This window comes from Morone saxatilis, unplaced genomic scaffold (assembly GCF_004916995.1).
Source record: "Morone saxatilis isolate NCDOM2014 unplaced genomic scaffold, NCSU_SB_2.0 Contig14, whole genome shotgun sequence".
Lineage (NCBI taxonomy): Eukaryota > Metazoa > Chordata > Actinopteri > Moronidae > Morone > Morone saxatilis.
The window spans coordinates 19,303,754-19,320,625 of record NW_023339696.1 but is presented as its reverse complement, the minus strand read 5'-3'; the positions used below and the strand labels follow the sequence as shown (position 1 = coordinate 19,320,625).

The 16,872-nt window shown below is 41.4% G+C and overlaps 2 protein-coding genes across 8 annotated transcripts in view; one reads left to right on the top strand and one right to left on the bottom strand.

Annotated features, from left to right (window-relative positions):
• The window catches only part of svilc (supervillin c), a 30,856-nt gene extending 21,586 nt beyond the window's left edge, over positions 1 to 9,270 (top strand). For 5 of the 7 annotated variants that reach the window (XM_035654594.1, XM_035654593.1, XM_035654592.1 and 2 more), the window contains 11 exons: positions 772 to 916; positions 1,009 to 1,327; positions 1,493 to 1,638; positions 2,855 to 2,957; positions 3,050 to 3,257; positions 3,392 to 3,525; positions 4,246 to 4,401; positions 4,999 to 5,142; positions 5,241 to 5,353; positions 6,007 to 6,162; positions 6,358 to 6,872. In XM_035654594.1, the coding sequence (XP_035510487.1) occupies positions 772 to 916; positions 1,009 to 1,327; positions 1,493 to 1,638; positions 2,855 to 2,957; positions 3,050 to 3,257; positions 3,392 to 3,525; positions 4,246 to 4,401; positions 4,999 to 5,142; positions 5,241 to 5,353; positions 6,007 to 6,162; positions 6,358 to 6,447 (1,714 nt within the window). In that variant the 3' untranslated portion in view covers positions 6,448 to 6,872. Of the gene's footprint in view, positions 1 to 771; positions 917 to 1,008; positions 1,328 to 1,492; positions 1,639 to 2,854; positions 2,958 to 3,049; positions 3,258 to 3,391; positions 3,526 to 4,245; positions 4,402 to 4,998; positions 5,143 to 5,240; positions 5,354 to 6,006; positions 6,163 to 6,357; positions 6,873 to 8,891 lie in introns of those variants that run through there. The other 2 variants (XM_035654588.1, XM_035654589.1) reach the window with 2 other exon arrangements.
• Positions 7,023 to 14,232, bottom strand: tmem98 (transmembrane protein 98). The gene is made up of 7 exons (XM_035654596.1): positions 14,114 to 14,232; positions 11,727 to 11,971; positions 10,769 to 10,900; positions 9,878 to 9,911; positions 9,675 to 9,790; positions 9,508 to 9,567; positions 7,023 to 9,064 (listed from the first exon to the last, which is right to left on the bottom strand). The coding sequence occupies exons 2-7, from the start codon at positions 11,855 to 11,857 to the stop codon at positions 8,863 to 8,865; spliced, it is 675 nt and encodes a 224-aa protein (XP_035510489.1). The 5' UTR covers positions 11,858 to 11,971; positions 14,114 to 14,232; the 3' UTR covers positions 7,023 to 8,862.
• Positions 14,233 to 16,872: the final 2,640 nt, after the last annotated feature.

Sequence of the window (16,872 nt, the reverse complement as noted above, 5' to 3'; positions counted from 1 at the left end):
GTTTTATAAATGAGACCCCTGGGGATTGTTGAACATCTCAACCCAAAACCATGGGCATTAATCTGCTCTTACAACAATATCCTGCGAAGGCTTTCCACCAGATTTCAGGAACCTGGATGCAGGGATTCGCTACCATTCAGCAAGACAAGTGAATGTAGCAGAGATGATAAGATAATTGTTTATTATAACATATGATATTTGATGATTAAGTCTTGACCGAAAGTCTTTGGCATTTGGCATCATCGTCTTCTGATCTGGCAAGATGTGAATCTGCCACGGAGGAGTTCTTGGACTCTACAGGGGGTGTCTGCTCTCCCCATGGAGTCCAGACTCTGGTGGTGGCAGCTGATGACTCTGCTGAGGCTGATGAAATAATGAAGCTGATGCATCTGCAAAGACTGGGCAGTGCACTTAGCAGCATAGGCACAGAGAGAGAGAATCAAAAACAATCCTTTAAATATATTATATTCAATTTCTGCCAATAGCCTGTTAAATGTTACACAATGGACCTTTAATTGGAATTAAGGGAACAGTCCATGAAAAAAAATAATGCACCTATATGTGCAAAAATATGCACACAAAGAGGCAGGTTTTTTATGATAATCATACAACACAACATACAACGCAATAGCTTAGCATAATTTAAGGGCATGAAAACAAAACAGTTATTAAGGATTTTGCTGTTTTTAAGCCTCTAAACTGTAAATTTACAGCATGTCATACTGATAATGGGTTCTAGATATTGGACTGAGTCTGTAACTGTGTCCTCAGGAGGGGAGAGGGGCGTCCCAGCTGGGCGCTGTTCGGCTGCATCTCAGAGCACAACGAGACGGCTCTGTTCAGAGAGAAGTTCCTGGATTGGACGGGCAGGAGTGGAGGCAGGGAGGAAGCTGCTCCGGTGAACAAGGAGACACAGGTTTAGATCCCAGTTTAACATCCTGCAGCACACACTATATGCTGGTTTGTTTTTCCAGCTCTTTTTACCTCCTTCTCACCATCTCTTCACAGCCCGTCCCAGTTCAGTCTCCCCAGCCCACGTCCCCGTCTCCAGGCCTCCTGAACGCCTGTGACGCCAAAGCTCTGGTGTCGGGTCAATCGCAGGAAGGGGACGGATTAGTCCACAACGTGTTGGCCGGGGTTGACGTCCAGAGGGGCCACGGAGTCATCACGCTGGAGGAAGGACGTCAGATGGAGCTGAAAACAGTCGCCGTGGACACGTGGCACGTCCAGGAGTTTGATGACAGTGAAATTCCTGTGGAGAGCACTGGACAGCTTCACGAAGGAGACTCCTACGTCATCCGCTGGACGTACAGCATCAACACCGTTGGTCAGTGACCCTTGCACTTCTTATTTTTCTTGTAGTTTTTGCTGTAGGATTTTACATTTATTCTGCAGTCTTATCCATTTTCAAAGCTTTAACTACAAAAATGGCTTCAATTTAGATGTAAAATTCACAAATTCCAGTGATGATTCATGTTTTTCTCTGCTGTAGATGACAGAAACGGTTCTGATGAGTGTAACAGAGGTCAAAAAGAAAGCACCGCCTTGTTCCTGTGGCGGGGCTGTCACTCCAGTGTCAGTGGGCGGGACACTGCTGCTTTCCTGTCCATTGGGATGAACAACCACGAAGAGTCACAGGTAATAATATACAATAATATACACGACTACAACCCAATGAGAGAGCATTTACTCAAGTAGCGTATTGAAGTGCACCTTTGGTACTTTTATTTAGGCTTTATATGTTTATTTTGCCACATTTCTGATGGAAACATTTTTAATTTACTTGATGACTGAAGTTAAAGTGCAGTGTGAGGGGTCTAAATCAAATATTATAAATAAATATAAATTTATCCACTATATTATGGGTCAAAGCAAGCAGCATGGCTTCCATTTTTTTTTTTTACATTATTTTTGCCTTTTAAAGGGAAATAAGGGACCTTCATCAGAGCATAAAAAAACACAACAATGGACAGGCAGGTGCAGATAAAAGAAGTCTTAATCATTGGCAGTATGCAAAACACAAAAGCTCCACCTCTTGGGTAGTTCTGTGAGGCGTACAATTAATACTAAAAATACAGAAAAGCTGGTGGAACACAGTGAACACAGGGAAAACATTATTCTGGCACATCAGTGAAGCTCTGAACAAAAATATATAAAGATCAATAAATTGTTTTATTTCCAAATCTTCAGACATTTTACCAAATACATATCTTTTCTCATTGAACTTTATCACTGCGGCCATAACAGATCATGAAAATGTGTTAAATTTTTACACCATTTGGCACAAAACACCAAACCTTACATCATCACATATTAATTGGGGCTTTGAATCAGGCCAGAGTCGTCATAAATCAGAGATCTCCTCATCCTGCATTTTTAAAGGGTACAATACCAGAAGTGCACTGAACATCTGAACCACCAGAAAGACTTTACTTTTTCTTTTACTGTAGCTACTTTAACTTCAGTGTACTTTTATACTCTACTAATAAATATGTCTGTGAAATGTTGAATACAGAGCTTTTTTGAATTTTTAAACTCAAAACCTACCTTTTTAGTCTTTTAATTGATTTGTATTTACTTACTAATTTATCTATTTATGTTATTATTATTATTATATGTATCATACATTTTAACTCTACTTCATCGATTTATACACTTGACTTATCTTTTTCTAATTCTTCCTTCAGTGTTTCCTCAGTTTCGTGTTTTAATGTGTTTTAATGTGTAAAGCACTTAGTGTTACATTTTGCTTGTATGAAAAGTGTTTTACAAATAAAGTCTGATTGACTAATTGATTTTGATTAAACTTTTACTAAAATAAATACAAGTACTGAGTTAAGGTCTGTCTCTGCAGGTGGTGGTACCTCAGGGAAAGGAGCCTCCCTGTTTCCTGCAGCTCTTCCAGGGAGGCCTCGTCATTCACAGGGGCAAGCGAGAGGAGGCCCCCACAAATGCAGGTGCAGTAAGGACATATTTATTGTTTTCCTGTATCTATTGCGCTTGTTTTGTCATGTGATTTTAAAGATATATTCTCATCCGTCTGCTGCAGCAGAGTGGCGTTTGTTCTGTGTGCGAGGAGCGCTCCCAGAGGAGGCCTCGCTTCTGGAGGTGGATTGCTGCTCTGCAGGTCTGAGGTCCAGGGGTTCTGTTGTCCTGCTCAACAGCCAGCAGGGGGTGCTGTATCTCTGGACTGGCTGTAAAGCTCATGCCAACTCCAGAGAGGTCAGCAAGAGGGCAGTGGAGCGTCTCACTCAGATGTAAGTCTCACACACACACACACACACACACACACACACACTCACTCTGGGTGGGCTTTCAGAAGATTGTGGGATCCAGTGACGTTTTTAACACCGAAGCATTTCCCACCTCATGAATCTTGTGTGTTTGTCAGGTTTCCACCAGAGTTGTGTCTCAGCCAAAGCAGCCCAGTGCAGGTGCAGGTGGTTGAGGAAGGTTCAGAGCCTGCAGACTTCTGGGCAGCCCTGGGACAGATGGACAGGAAGGCCTACGACTGCATGCTGCAAGGTAGAACACAACGTTGGTTCTCTCCACCCCCGACATTTCTCTCAGCCCTGTAAACCTTAAAGTCCTCACTACTGGAAGAAGTATTCAGATTCTTTACTTAAAGATCTCCTCGTTTCCTCCATTGATTATTGGATTGTTTGATCTGTAAAAATTCAGAAATTCAAATTCAAATAGTGAAAAATGCCATCACAATGCTTAGAATTTTTAATAATACAATGAAATTGTTAAAAAATTAAAAAAGCAAAAGCAACAAATCCTCAAATTTGAGAAGCTGGAACCATGAAATGTTTTTCCATGAAAAATTATTGAATTTTCAGTCAATTGACTAATTTATTCTTTTTTTTTAATTAATATTTTTATATTTTTATAACTTTAAGTTATTCTTTTACTTATATACTGTGTATTTCAAATAGAAAATCCACATTTCTTCTGTTTATGTACATATTTGTTTTTATTTAACACGTCTGTTTCCCATGCCAATAAAGCTCCTTTGAATTGAATTGATTTATCAACTATTTGATTCAGTTGTAGTTGTAAATACTGTTAATTAATTCATAACTAAACATCATATTTTATAAGCTCTTTGTATGCAAAATTCTTAACGAAAAGACTAAAAGTACAAAAGTACAAGAACCTGAAATCTGTGCTTAAGTACAGTTCTTAGTTACATTCCACCTCTGAAAATCAGAGTAAAAACAAGAAATGTCCGTCTTCTGTCAGATCCAGGAAAGTACAACTTCACACCTCGCCTCTTCCACCTGAGCACCTCCTCGGGGAGCTTCCAGGCCGAAGAGCTGCAGAGTCCAGCACGGCTGCCAGGGCTCGTGATGGCGATGCCCTTCGTCCAAGAGAGTCTGTACTCCGTACCGCAGCCAAGTGAGAGCAGCTCTTTCACATTTTTCTCGGGTGCCTAAATTAAACCAAAAAAGATGCCATTACCCTAATTTGCCACATTCCTAACCCTAAACACAACATAATCCTAATTATTTTGCCATTTTAATCCATAACAGGAACATTTTTAGTGCAGTTATGTCCAGTTAAGGGCCAAAAACTTGCTTGAGGGGTTTTGGGGGCCACTGAAGTACATTATAAGAAGGTTAATAAGGGTACTCATGTTAACAAAAATCTGAATCATTTCAAGCACTGATTATTCATCTTAAAAATAGTAGTTTGACAAAAAAACTCTTAGCACAAGGTCCACTTATTGAGGGGTTTCTAGAGCTCTTAAACACATACTCATTGCTCAGTTGTCATGGAGATGGTTCACTTATTATCTATAGCCTGTAGATATACGAATAATTCATATATTCCATCAAAAATGTGCTTTATTACACATTACTTTGCCTTTTTCTTTGCTGTTAACCCCCCCAAAAAATCTCACAGTGACATCAAAGTCAAACATAATTTAATATTCTAATCTAATTCTACTTTCTTGTCTCATACATTCACCCAACTTTCTTGTCTGTCCGCCAGCCTTGTTCCTGCTCGACAACCGTCTGGAGGTCTACCTGTGGCAGAGGGGTCAGCCCGAGCAGACCGAGAGCTCGGCTTCGGCCTGGAGCCGCTGGCACAGTGAGAGGAGGTGTGCCATGCAGACAGCGCTGCAGTACTGCAAAGGTAGGAGGGAGCTGTTTAACGGGAATGCCTCAGAAAAGGGGGTTTGCTGATAGTTGATGTGTGTAAATGATGCGATGTGATTTTTCTCTGCATCCCAGAGATGAACACAAGACGCCCACCGCAGGCCTACCTCATCTTTGAGGGGGCAGAACCTCTCACCTTCACTAATGTGTTCCCCCGCTGGGAGAGGAGCCTGGGACCCCACACACAGGTACCAGCTCTATGAAGTTATATGATCAGGTAGAAGCTGCAGACACAGTTGGGTCTTGTTGGGGTTCACAACTTCACAGAGATGGTTTTATTGACATTATCAGGCAAAAAGAAGACTTATGTAATGGATTACATCGTATAAGCACATATATGTTGTCCATTTCTCCAAGTATGGAGGCTGTTTTGTGTGTGATTGTTTTCTTGCTTGCAGCCAGGAGGATTTTAAAGAAGTAAATTCATCCTGAGCTGTGAGTCTTTCTAGGAATTGGCAGTCAAGTTCTGTTCCATAACCTTTCAGCATTTCTTTAGACATTTCTGCCAATGTAAATAAATTAAAGGGCAAGAAAAGGGGCCGTTCACTCTGTTTTTGTGCTTTAGCCACAGGCTACAGGTAAAATAATCATGCTTACAAGAGGAAGAATTTTGGAGAGTTATCCATCAATAACTGCCTCAATTAATTAAAATAAATGAATGTTTGTTATTTTTTTCACAATTCAGTTATCAGTTAAATTCAACAAGGTTACTTTGGTAATTAATAAAGTAATGAAGTCTCCTATTCTAGAAAATCCACTATACACATCACATATTTCTTTTTAGTCCAGTTATTAACAGTCTGTCTCTTTCCCTGGTTTGTGTTTGATATGTGTGTGTCAGGGCGACGCGGGGCGGGTGAAGCTGACCTTGGTGCAGGACGCCCTGGCCCAGCTCATGAAGACCCAGTACCCTCTGGAGGAGCTGCTGCGGAGCCCCTTGCCTGAAGGGGTGGACCCCCATCACCTGGAGGTCTACCTGTCTGATCAAGACTTCCAGGTAAGCTGACGAAGCAGCGTGCAGTGATATCTTTCAACCAGCAGGCTGCAGTGTTCACCATATTTTTCAAAATGACAATAGACGCTCTATGATCAATCCTGAGAGGAAGTTTAAACTTTAACATTTATATTTTATTATGTCGATTGATTTTTACATCGTTTCCTCCATAAATAAATCACTACAATTATGTTCCAGACTATTTTGGAAATGAAGAGAGATGAATACGCCTCCCTCCCCAGCTGGAAGCAAATTGATCTGAAGAAAAGCAAAGGGCTGCTTTGCTAAACGGTGAGAACAAGTGGAGGCAGACTGACGCTCCTGCAGCAGGGACTTCCTCCTCCACCGAGAAGGGAAGACGGCAGGGGAGATATTTGCACCATGTTGCTGCACAAAGGACTGCTCACAACGTAATAAAAAGAGGAAAGGAATTCACTTTTATTTATGTCAAATTAGTATGAGTGTGTGGACTTTTTATCAGACATGGATTTCTCCGTAGCTATTCAAAAACAGCAAAAACAAAACACATTTTCCTATGAAACTTCATTTTATCTGTACAAATCAATGAAAGGTAAAAAAAAAGAAAAGGTGTGTGGCAGTAAGGGAAGGACATCAGTAACAAGGACGAGAAAACAAAAAGGAGTGCTTACAAAAAAAAAAGATCAATGCTAATAAACGATGTGAACGAAAAAAGAATAAAAGGCTAACCACTTTCTAAATGTTTCCTCCTCCATCCAACACCTCTGCATGCTCAGAGCTGCAGTTTTTTGCTTTAAGTTCAGTTAACACATTTAAAAAAACAGCTTCTCTTCCTGATTGTCACCGAAATCTGTTTCACTCCACAGTCTATGATGTGTCATACGATGTACGGATGTGTTCATTTGTCTGCCAGCCTTGTGTGTACAAGGGTTTTGTGCCATGTGTATTGAAGCCTAAGCCCTTGTGTTCACTGTGGCTGTGGGTAATGCCTTATTAGGACTCCTTGGGGATTCAGTATTAGCCATGCATGGAAGAGCAGGTAGATATGCTCCAATAACATCCCTCTGGCCCAAAACAACACGTTAAATCTGCTTCACCTCAATCAACACACTGTTCAAAACATCCCCACAACACGACAACACATACAGACAGACTGTACTGTTCAATAGTGTGTGAAAGCTCAATATTTCTAACAGGAAAAAACAATCAAAGGCTAATAGGGATGCACTTAAACTTAAAATATCCTTATTCTTGCCCACATGTAGATAGAAACAGCTAGTACAGTTGAATCTGAGAGCAAATTATAGCTTTTTTAAACACTGTGTTGTCAGAATTAAAGATCTGTTTCTTGACTCACTGTCTAGCACTGACTTCGTACAAGGAAAAAAATAGACTTCTTCAATCACGCTAGCAGCTCTGTGAGGCTGCACTGAGCTAAATGCTAACGTCAGCGTGCTAACATGCTCACAATGACAATGCTAACTGATGTGTGTAGCAGGTATAGTGTTTGCTAACCGGCACTAAACACACAATACAGGCTGATGGGAATGTCATTAACTGTGCAGGTATTTGAAAGTATTGGACACATTCAACTTAAAGGACCAGTGTGGAGGATTTAGTGGCATCTAGTGGTGTAGTTGCATTATATTCTATTTCTGCCAATAGAACCTGCCAAATGTTACACACTGGACCTTTAACTGGCGCAATGTGATCACCGAAGTAATTAGGATTCATCCTGTGGGGTTCATGAATATCTGTGCCAAATTTCATGGCAATCCAAGTTGTGGAGGAAAGTTCAGGGGATCGCCAAAGTCATTAGGATTCATCCTCTGGGAGCCACGAACGTCTGTCCAGATTCTTCAAATCCCTCCAGTACGGGGTTGAGATATTTCAGCGTTGACCGAAGTGGTGGATGGACAGAAAGACGTGCTTCTAGCGTGGCTAAAAACAATCAATTAAACATATTACAGCGCAGTAATAGGTCAAAGGGGCATTATTTAACTGGAAAAAAACCTTTTACTCTGGTGCTGATGTGGCTAAAACTACAGCTGCTGGTCTCTGAAAGCTCACAGACCGGTGATTTCTACCAGCGTGAGTGTCTGAGGGATGTTCCACAAGCCAGGCTGACCCCACAAATTGTAAATAAGTCGGGTTGGTCTTCTGCTGGTCCGCTGAGTTGGAACCCCCTTTGGGTTCACTGGCTAACTGGGTGTTATTTTCCTCAGAATGGATTAGCTGACTAAGCCTCCATGTGACTGTGCTGTGCCGGCAAGATTGGATTTAGGCCCACCGCTGGCTTGATGGTGCACTCACACAATTTTCCAAAGGCCTTTCACTTCGCAGGCAGCTTACACCGTCAACAGACCAACTCTAAAAAGATCTGCCGCGGGGTTACATACAAAAAAAATGTGTCTGAATGTGTGACATCTACTTCATGTAGCTGGAGCACTTTTTGATGATGAAAGAAAAACATCCTTTTTATGTGAGATGTGAAAATGAGGCGCAGAGTGAAGTCTCTGCTTCCATGAGAACAGCCTGTTTACCGCTCAGAAGTGTCCTTATTAATTTGGCCTGGATGATGAGTTTGGGAAGCGTGCCTTTTTCAACACCGCCTGGCAGAATATGCGCCTGTTCAGCATCAATTGAGTGCAGATTTTTTTTGTTGAAAGAGGCAGCTCAAGGATAAAATTGACTGTTTGTTTGTGTAAGTATTTGTGTTTTGCTCTAAATGGCTTGTTCTCTCTGTGCGTCAGCTCCGGGCATGTATCGCTCCGGTTCAGAAGCCAGCGCTGCCTCGCGCAAAACCACCATGTGATCCTCGGCTGCGTGGAGCGACTGGTCGATCCAGTCCATACTGCCGGACATGTGACAGGCATTGCGGGTGACCAGCACCAGGTGGCTGACTGAAAGCAGGAGAGCAGTGGCCCTGAGGAGGAAGAAAAGGACAAATCTATTTAAATGGCTTTTTTTGGCTGCTGCTGCTGCTGGAAGATACATATTACATAACAACACTTATTTCTAAATTTGAGGGAAAAAAAACTGGATTATGGCGAGTTGGCTGGAATGGAAATAACATATCACATAAATTGCAATGCATAAACTTCCAATCCAATGTGATTAAATGATGAAAAACACGAAAATCTTGAGTTTTCCTGGTAGCATTTATCTGCTGTGACACTCTGAGCATTTGTATTACCGTCCCTACCTCTGTATACATCAACGGTTATTACATTATGGATAAATCAAGTCAAGCAGTCGCTCCTCTCCAGCTCTTACAGACACCTAATCAATCACAATAGCAGGTCTTTGCATTAAGCTATCAAACTCAAAAAAGTTCATTTAAAATGATGGGACAACAAATGTGATTACCTGGCGTCCAGCAGGATTGGATCCAGAGGAGGATACATGGATCGGACCACGTCGTCGACCCTGCGAGACGAGACAGAGAGGAATGCGAGGAGGATGCAGGTTAGCAGTAGAGGCCCATAATGTGCGTAATGTTGAGTTGTCGCGAAAGAAAACACCGGCACGCTTACCTCGGGCTGATGCGTTTGGCCACGGTGATGATGTCACTCAGGCTGGCTGGGGCTTTGACCTTTGCCCCGGAACCCATCGTCATGGCAACCAGCTTTTCAGTCAAAGTGTGGCAGATCTTATGTGGAAGTATATCGTGTGTTAATGTGGGTCAATTGGGGAATAAATACATGGGCAAAAAACTAGCGTAAGAAACCCAAGTTACCTTCAGGATAGAGATGCAGTGAGAGACCAATCCGCTGTCGGAGAAAAATTCACAGAATTAGTTGCAATCGCTGACAAAGTACAGTTGTAGCACTGAGAGACGTAACTTTTTAAGCCCAGTTTAGACCAAAGACTCCAGAGCAACGACTCTCTGTAATTTCATTCTAACTTTTCCTGCTTTTTTTCTTTAGCACCTTAAAATATGAATGAGGAGAGTGACAGTGAGGTACAATCGCAGTTTATTGATGAAAAGCAAACATTAAAAAACAAGAACGTTGAATTTGGAGCCGTCCATTTACTTTATTAAGTCAATTTTAAGGCTCGTGTCCAACAGACACAAAACTCTGCCAGCTGACAGTTCTTAACTGACTTGAATAGGCTGACTTCGCTAAGAGCTGGTTGGCTATTGAATAGGACCGCCCCCTGAAAAGTTGATGATTCGAATCATCAGTCGAGAAGATTGACTCTCCATTTGTCAGTTTTTTAACTGTGTCATTGTACACAGAGCGACAGCATGGCAGGTTGTAAACTTTATGAACTAACGCTCTTGCTCGTGACTGGGTGAAGACCTTCTTGAACCGGGCGGTGGCACAACCTCCTCTACTGACTGACTCTTCAGCTGACAGCGCTCCAGCAGAGACGCTCTGTGGTGGACCAAGATTTTTACAACTTAACCATGAGCAGGATGCACACTTTCACTTTCTCTGACTGAAACAGGTGCTGTGGCTTACGTTCTACAACCTGTCACTTTGGACTTGACAAGCTGAGTCGCAGCCGGTTCGAGTCGAGCATAAATGGGTCAGTTCGCATCCGCTGCTCGACGTGAATCTTTGGTCCGATCTGGGCGTAAAAAACATTCTTGTATCATGCCACAATGCCACCAAAGACGTACGAGGCGTCCTCTATCCAGTCCTCATTCTCCAAGATGGCCTCAATGTGAGGGTTGGTGATGACCACATCGTCCAGCTCCAGCTCCGACGGCTCACTCTGGGTCTCCATGGCTCCGATCAGATCCACTGTGGGTCTGTGAGACAGAACAGGGGAAACAGAGTCAAATACCAAAAAATGTTTTCTGGGTTCCCCCTAACTGGCTAAAGTAGCCCTGAAATGAAGATAGGCTAAATGACTACATTTGATGTCTACTTCAAAGCAGTATCTTATAGACTACTGGATATCTGAAGGTTGTGGGAATCAATATTTAAGATGCTTTGCGACCTTTTATTTTGCTACCTGGGATTGATTGAACATACAGTGACTTATCGAAGTGTAAAGGGCATCAATAGGATGAAAACACAGGGGAAAAACAGCGCACAGATATAAAATGTTGAGGTAAAGCTGTGGTTGGAAAGTACATTTATGGAGTGACTGTGGTTTAGAGGTTAAGACGGCAATCATGAACAGCAGCGTCTCTAGTTTGGGGACCTTTGTCTCATCTCTCTCCCTTGTTTCCCAGCATCTCTCCACTATTTTGTACAGTATCTTATAGAAGGTCATTATAATGAGAAACTTTCTCAAAATAATGACTTAGTATCTCAAAGTCATTATTTTGAGATACAAAGTCAATATTTTGAGAACGTTTTCTCATTAAAATCTTTTTTGCCCTGCCACATTGGTGGAAATGTGCTTCCACAGTATCAACATAGCTTTAGGATGAAAATGATTATTGCTGGACCCCAGAAAGCTTTCCCCTTTTCCCCGGCCCTGTCAAACAGCACAAAGGCCGTGCAGAAAATCACCTGGACCAATAAAACCAATAGACAATAGATAATAGACATTACAGTACATTTTTAGACCTTAAATTCTTTTTAGTTAAGTTTAATTTAGATGCTTTTTTGCACCGATTCACTGACTTGGAGTCGAAGTGGTGCAGCAGGTGGTGAGGGTGGCAGTAGCGGTGTCTGCACACCACCACCAGGGCAACGAAGGAGGCCAGGAAAATAGTGGCCAACACCCCGATGGCCACGATCACCACTGTCTCCATGGCGACTCCGGTTCCCACGGCGGCTGCAGGCAGCAACTCGTTTTCGAGAGGAAAAGAGTCCAATCAGGGTTTTTTCGGCTGATTGTCCGAGCTCGATTATGGATGGTAGCTCATCTGTCGAGGGGAGAATAATTGGTGGTTTCAGTCTGATTGGGTGACATCAAACCGGAGAAGAGTGACATTATCTCCACACTTGAGGGTATTTCTGCGAGAAATTTTCCTGATTTTTCATTTTTTGTTGCAACCCAAAGCACCTCTGAGCCGCTGTGGAGGAGAATACAATCAGCAGTGTTTTGGTCTGTGTCTAAATGTGGCACACCTACAACACACACATAAAGCTGATCTTTATCTGAAGCGCAAAAAGAGCTGAACTACACTTGCCCTTTGTTTGCACTTCGCTGTGTTTGCCGTACGGAGACTTTTCTGCTAAATTGGAGCAACCACAACCAACAACACACATTAAATTCATTCTCTCGAGCAGCCACAAAGTCAACATCTTCAAAAACAGTGTGGAGATATGTTTGGACTATCAGCTCCAGTAAAACACACATCTAAACCCGCTGCCTAAACCTCAACAAAGACCAAACCCCTGTTAACAAAACTCTTAAGAACTTTGACCTCTTACCTACTGGTGCTTTCAGTCCTCGGGGGAGTATTTTTGGATTATGTGCAGTTTAATTTAGCCAACGTGATCCCACATTTACACACTCCTAAAGTATACCTGCCCTTCTGCCCTGGTCTAGTCACTCATTAACCGCCGTCCTGCCCTACCTGGTCACTTGTGTGGATGTGCGTAAACTCTCTGCGATTGGCTGCCGGGAACAGCTCTCTAGGTATACCATCTAATTGATTTGTAATTAGGTGTGACATTTATAAAGCAGAGATACGGCTTTGGAAAGAACAAATGACCACAGGGCAGCTGAACTTTCAATATTACAACACTGTAAACCTGCTTTTGCTTTTTTTTGCCCCGGATGATTATGTGAGCTTCTGCCGTGGAATGCCGTAATTCTTTAATCAGATTAATTTGTGTTACACTCGCTGTATCACACAGAGCTCTCTCCTGCCCCAAAGCTCTTCTGACTCCTTTTCTTTTCCTTTTCTTTTCACTGAAAAGCTTAAAAACCTCTTTCTGTGTGGAACACACACACACACACACACACACATATATATATATATAGAAAAGGGGCCAACAGGAAACTCAAGATGTTTCTCCCACATTCCTCAGTGGCTGTCTGTGAGGATTAATGCAACTACACTAAAAAAGTTATTCCTTTAAGTTTGTTTTTTGCCTTTTTGGCAAATAAACATGTGTTACTTTTAATAGAGGACTAATGTTTCCCTTTAAAGCTTAACTAAGATTATTTTACTGCAAGCTTAAAACAAAACTGGGAGTCTCTGTTGTGTAGATCTTTCTATCTTTATTTATATTTAAAAATTGCTTGATTGTGATTCTTATGCACCAATGCATCAATGAAAATTCCTCCTATGTGTAAACTTACTTGGCAATAAACCCGATTCTGATTTACTAAAGTACAATTTACTTTACTTTATACATATTCTGCTACTTTATACTTTATTTTACAGCTTAAGTAACTTTTCATACCAAGATTTTACACACAAAAGAAGCGATGCACTGACAGCTAACAGTTATTGTACATTACAAAGGCACATTTCTCGAGTGGCTTTTTCTTTGTATGTCTAAAGGCTAAAAATCTGATTTTACATTAAAAGACGTATAATATCCTTACATGACCCATTGTTCTCAATAAGACTATGAGCAAAAGTACATAAAGTTATAAAACACTGTGAGTGCAGGACTTTACAAGTTTACAGTTTATGTGCAACACATAAAAAGTGATCAATCCTTTTTGTTGGTCTAATGTGTGCTTTATAACACAACTGTACGGTTGTGTATGGTTGTGAAGGTCTAACACACACAAAACTCATCCAAAGCGGCTCCGAGTCTCAAACTGAGGACGGAAACAGAAAGTTCTTGTTCTGCCTGAATCACTGTGCAATGTGTCGGAGATAAACACACAAAAAAACACAGTAAATAAAACTAAATGTAATATTTCACCATTATTCTCCCTCAACTGATCGATCAATGGAGAAACACACACAGGCGCGCGCTCAGAGTAACGCGCACATATCAGTTAAAAGCTAATCGATTGAAGTCTATTGAACGTGTTTTAAAGCACAAACCCCTTTAACAGTTGAAAGAAGCAAACAAACAACTGATTTACAGGAACTCACCTCAACATTTTTGTCCTTTTAAAGTTGGATTTCTTTCCGGAGACCAAATAACTTTCCTCTCCGCCACCGGGCGCGCGGAGACGGCACCGACATCTCCAAATCTTGCCGCGTGAACGCGCACACAGGGCTCGGTGAGTGAGTGATGATACCTGGCTGCGCGCGACCTGCTGCAGCTTTATCAGCGCGTGGGGGGGCCCAAAGCGCGCGCTCGCTGCCATGTTTTTAAAGGCTGCTTTTTTTGGTTTGGGGGGGGCAACAGTGCACAGAGAGGTCGGTGCAGTCACCGCTAGGTGGCGCACGTTACCCGCTTTAATGCGGTGCTTGTCCTCACATAGAGGGAAGGTAAGGTCACAGAGGATTGTATGGAAATAAAAATCCAGTAAAACAAACAGTGAGAAAGAGAAGCAACCCCCACCAGGCATGTTACTGAATTTGTATTTATTTATTACTCAGTTAATAATGAATTAATAATTAACAGCATTCATTAATTAATGATGACTCATTTCCATGTAGGTGTTACAGTAGCAAACATGGAGCTAAAGTTAATGTGTGTTCATTGATTCTCTTTGTAACCAGGGTTTCCATTTCTGCCACAACATGTCAGAAGTCTGCCTTCAAATATGTCAGTTTTCAGAGTTTCGGAGATCCTGTGACATTGTTGAAAGCTCCAGAACAGCTACTGAATGGACCGACAGACACTCACTGTGTTGGACTCATGTTACACATTGTTGTAAAATACAGATACAGCAATGTAGTATTGTATAAAAATACAAACCCAGTAGAAAACAAACAGAATGACTGATGATAAAGGGAGACAATCCCCCAATTCCCCACCAGTGTAACTTGGGCTAGTTACTCAAAAAATGTAATTTCTTACTTTACTTATTATTCCCTGCCAACAGTAATTAGTTACACTACTAGTTATATTAATTTTTGAGTGAGATACGTTGCTTTTGGGCTTCAGAAGACTCAAATGATGCTCCCTGTTGTTGATTATGTGACTTGAGAAATGTCCTAAATGTTAAGAAGAGTAACAGGACTGAGTGAAAACCTGAAGGACACAACTAAAATGTTTATTTTAACTAATATGTAATAATTTTATGTCTAAATTGAAAATAGTCACACAACAATGATGAAAAATAAGATTTCTGATGGATTCTATTCAATATATTTAACTGTGAAGTGTAGTGTTAGTGTTGGTAGTATTTATTATACATGATACATGATGGTTTTGCTAGAAATTGCATTTAGAACAAAGTGCTTAATAATATCGTGTTTTATAAAGATAGTTTTCATGCACATTTATTCATGTAATGTTCCACAGACGGTGGAATGGCCCCTCTCTATATAAACATAGTACACTGTACGTATACTGCTTGCCTTGTGCAGTTTCCAGTTTTACTTTGTGGAGGTGGGCTTTGCTTACACTCAGCTGTAGGAGAGAGAAAGAGGTGTGTGTGGACGGCTTGTATGAGCAGCACCAGGTGAGTTGATGCTCTCAGCTGATGCTCATTGAGTAATCACTCCCTCCTCTCTAAATGCAGCAGTGTGCTGGAGCCGAGTTGGCCGCTGCACACAAACCAGAGAGGATGTCTGGAGTTAATCGTTATAGATTTGTAAGAGGGCTAAAGAAGCCTTGGTTGTTGAAGGTGTGTGCGGCTGAGGAAATAATAAAATAGGGTTTATTATTTGGTCTGTGGTGCTTGATTGTGTGCTGGTTGCAGAAAAACCTGCTACATAGCTCTATTCTTCTTTTTTTTGGCTGTTCTGGCACTTAATTATCTTTCTTTTGATCACTACTTATATCTGTCATTGTGATGCTGCAACACTTGAGTCTGAGTCTCCTCTTGGGATCAATAAAGACTTCTTATCCCCCAGTTATTATCTTAAATTTCAACTTCTTTCTTTTGCAGCTGTGCCAGGGTGGAGGCCCTTTCCTCGGCAGACGTTTTGACTTGTCAAATCAAGAAGAAAAGCACAGGTGTAATTAATAGCATTCATTAATTAATGATGACTCTTTTGCATTCAAGTGTTACAGTAGCAAACATGAAGCTTAAAAAAAACCCCACAGTCATAGTTAATGTTAATTAATTCCCCTTCTACCAGGATTTCGGTGATCCTGTGACATTCTTGAAAGCTCCAGAACAGCCACTAATTGGACCTTGAGGTGAGATTGTTTTGCCAATTATATTCCTCTGAGAACTATATTCAGCACAATTGGAGGCATTTCCTCAACAATTTGAAATGTAATAAGAATGCAGACCCTAACAAAAAATCACTTTACAGACACATAAAGAGAAAGAAAGGGATAAATATGAAAAGAATTGAGTGTGATGTGGTTGGTCTGCGAGCGGCGTTTCAATATATATATATAATATATCCTATCAGCCGTGTATTAATATGATGTTCCTTCAACTTTGCAGAGCTTTTGAGCTCTCAGTCCACAGATGGATGAGGTGCTGAGAGCTGCTTCCCATCACAAACACGCAGGAGGATTTAAAGAGGTACGAGCAGCTGCATACGCCACTTCAACTCATTCAACATGTCTGAGTTTAAAGATTCAACATCCTCTTTGTTCTCATAGTTAGTCCATCTCTGTTACAGCCTGGTGCTTTTTTATTTTATTTCCTCAGACATTAATGCTCCTACATCCACTCTTTTCCCTGCATGTTCCACTTTGCTGGAGCAGATCCATACCACCAGCAGAGATAATTATCCCCTCTTCAACTGGATCCAGAATTCAGCATTAAAAGAGGGTA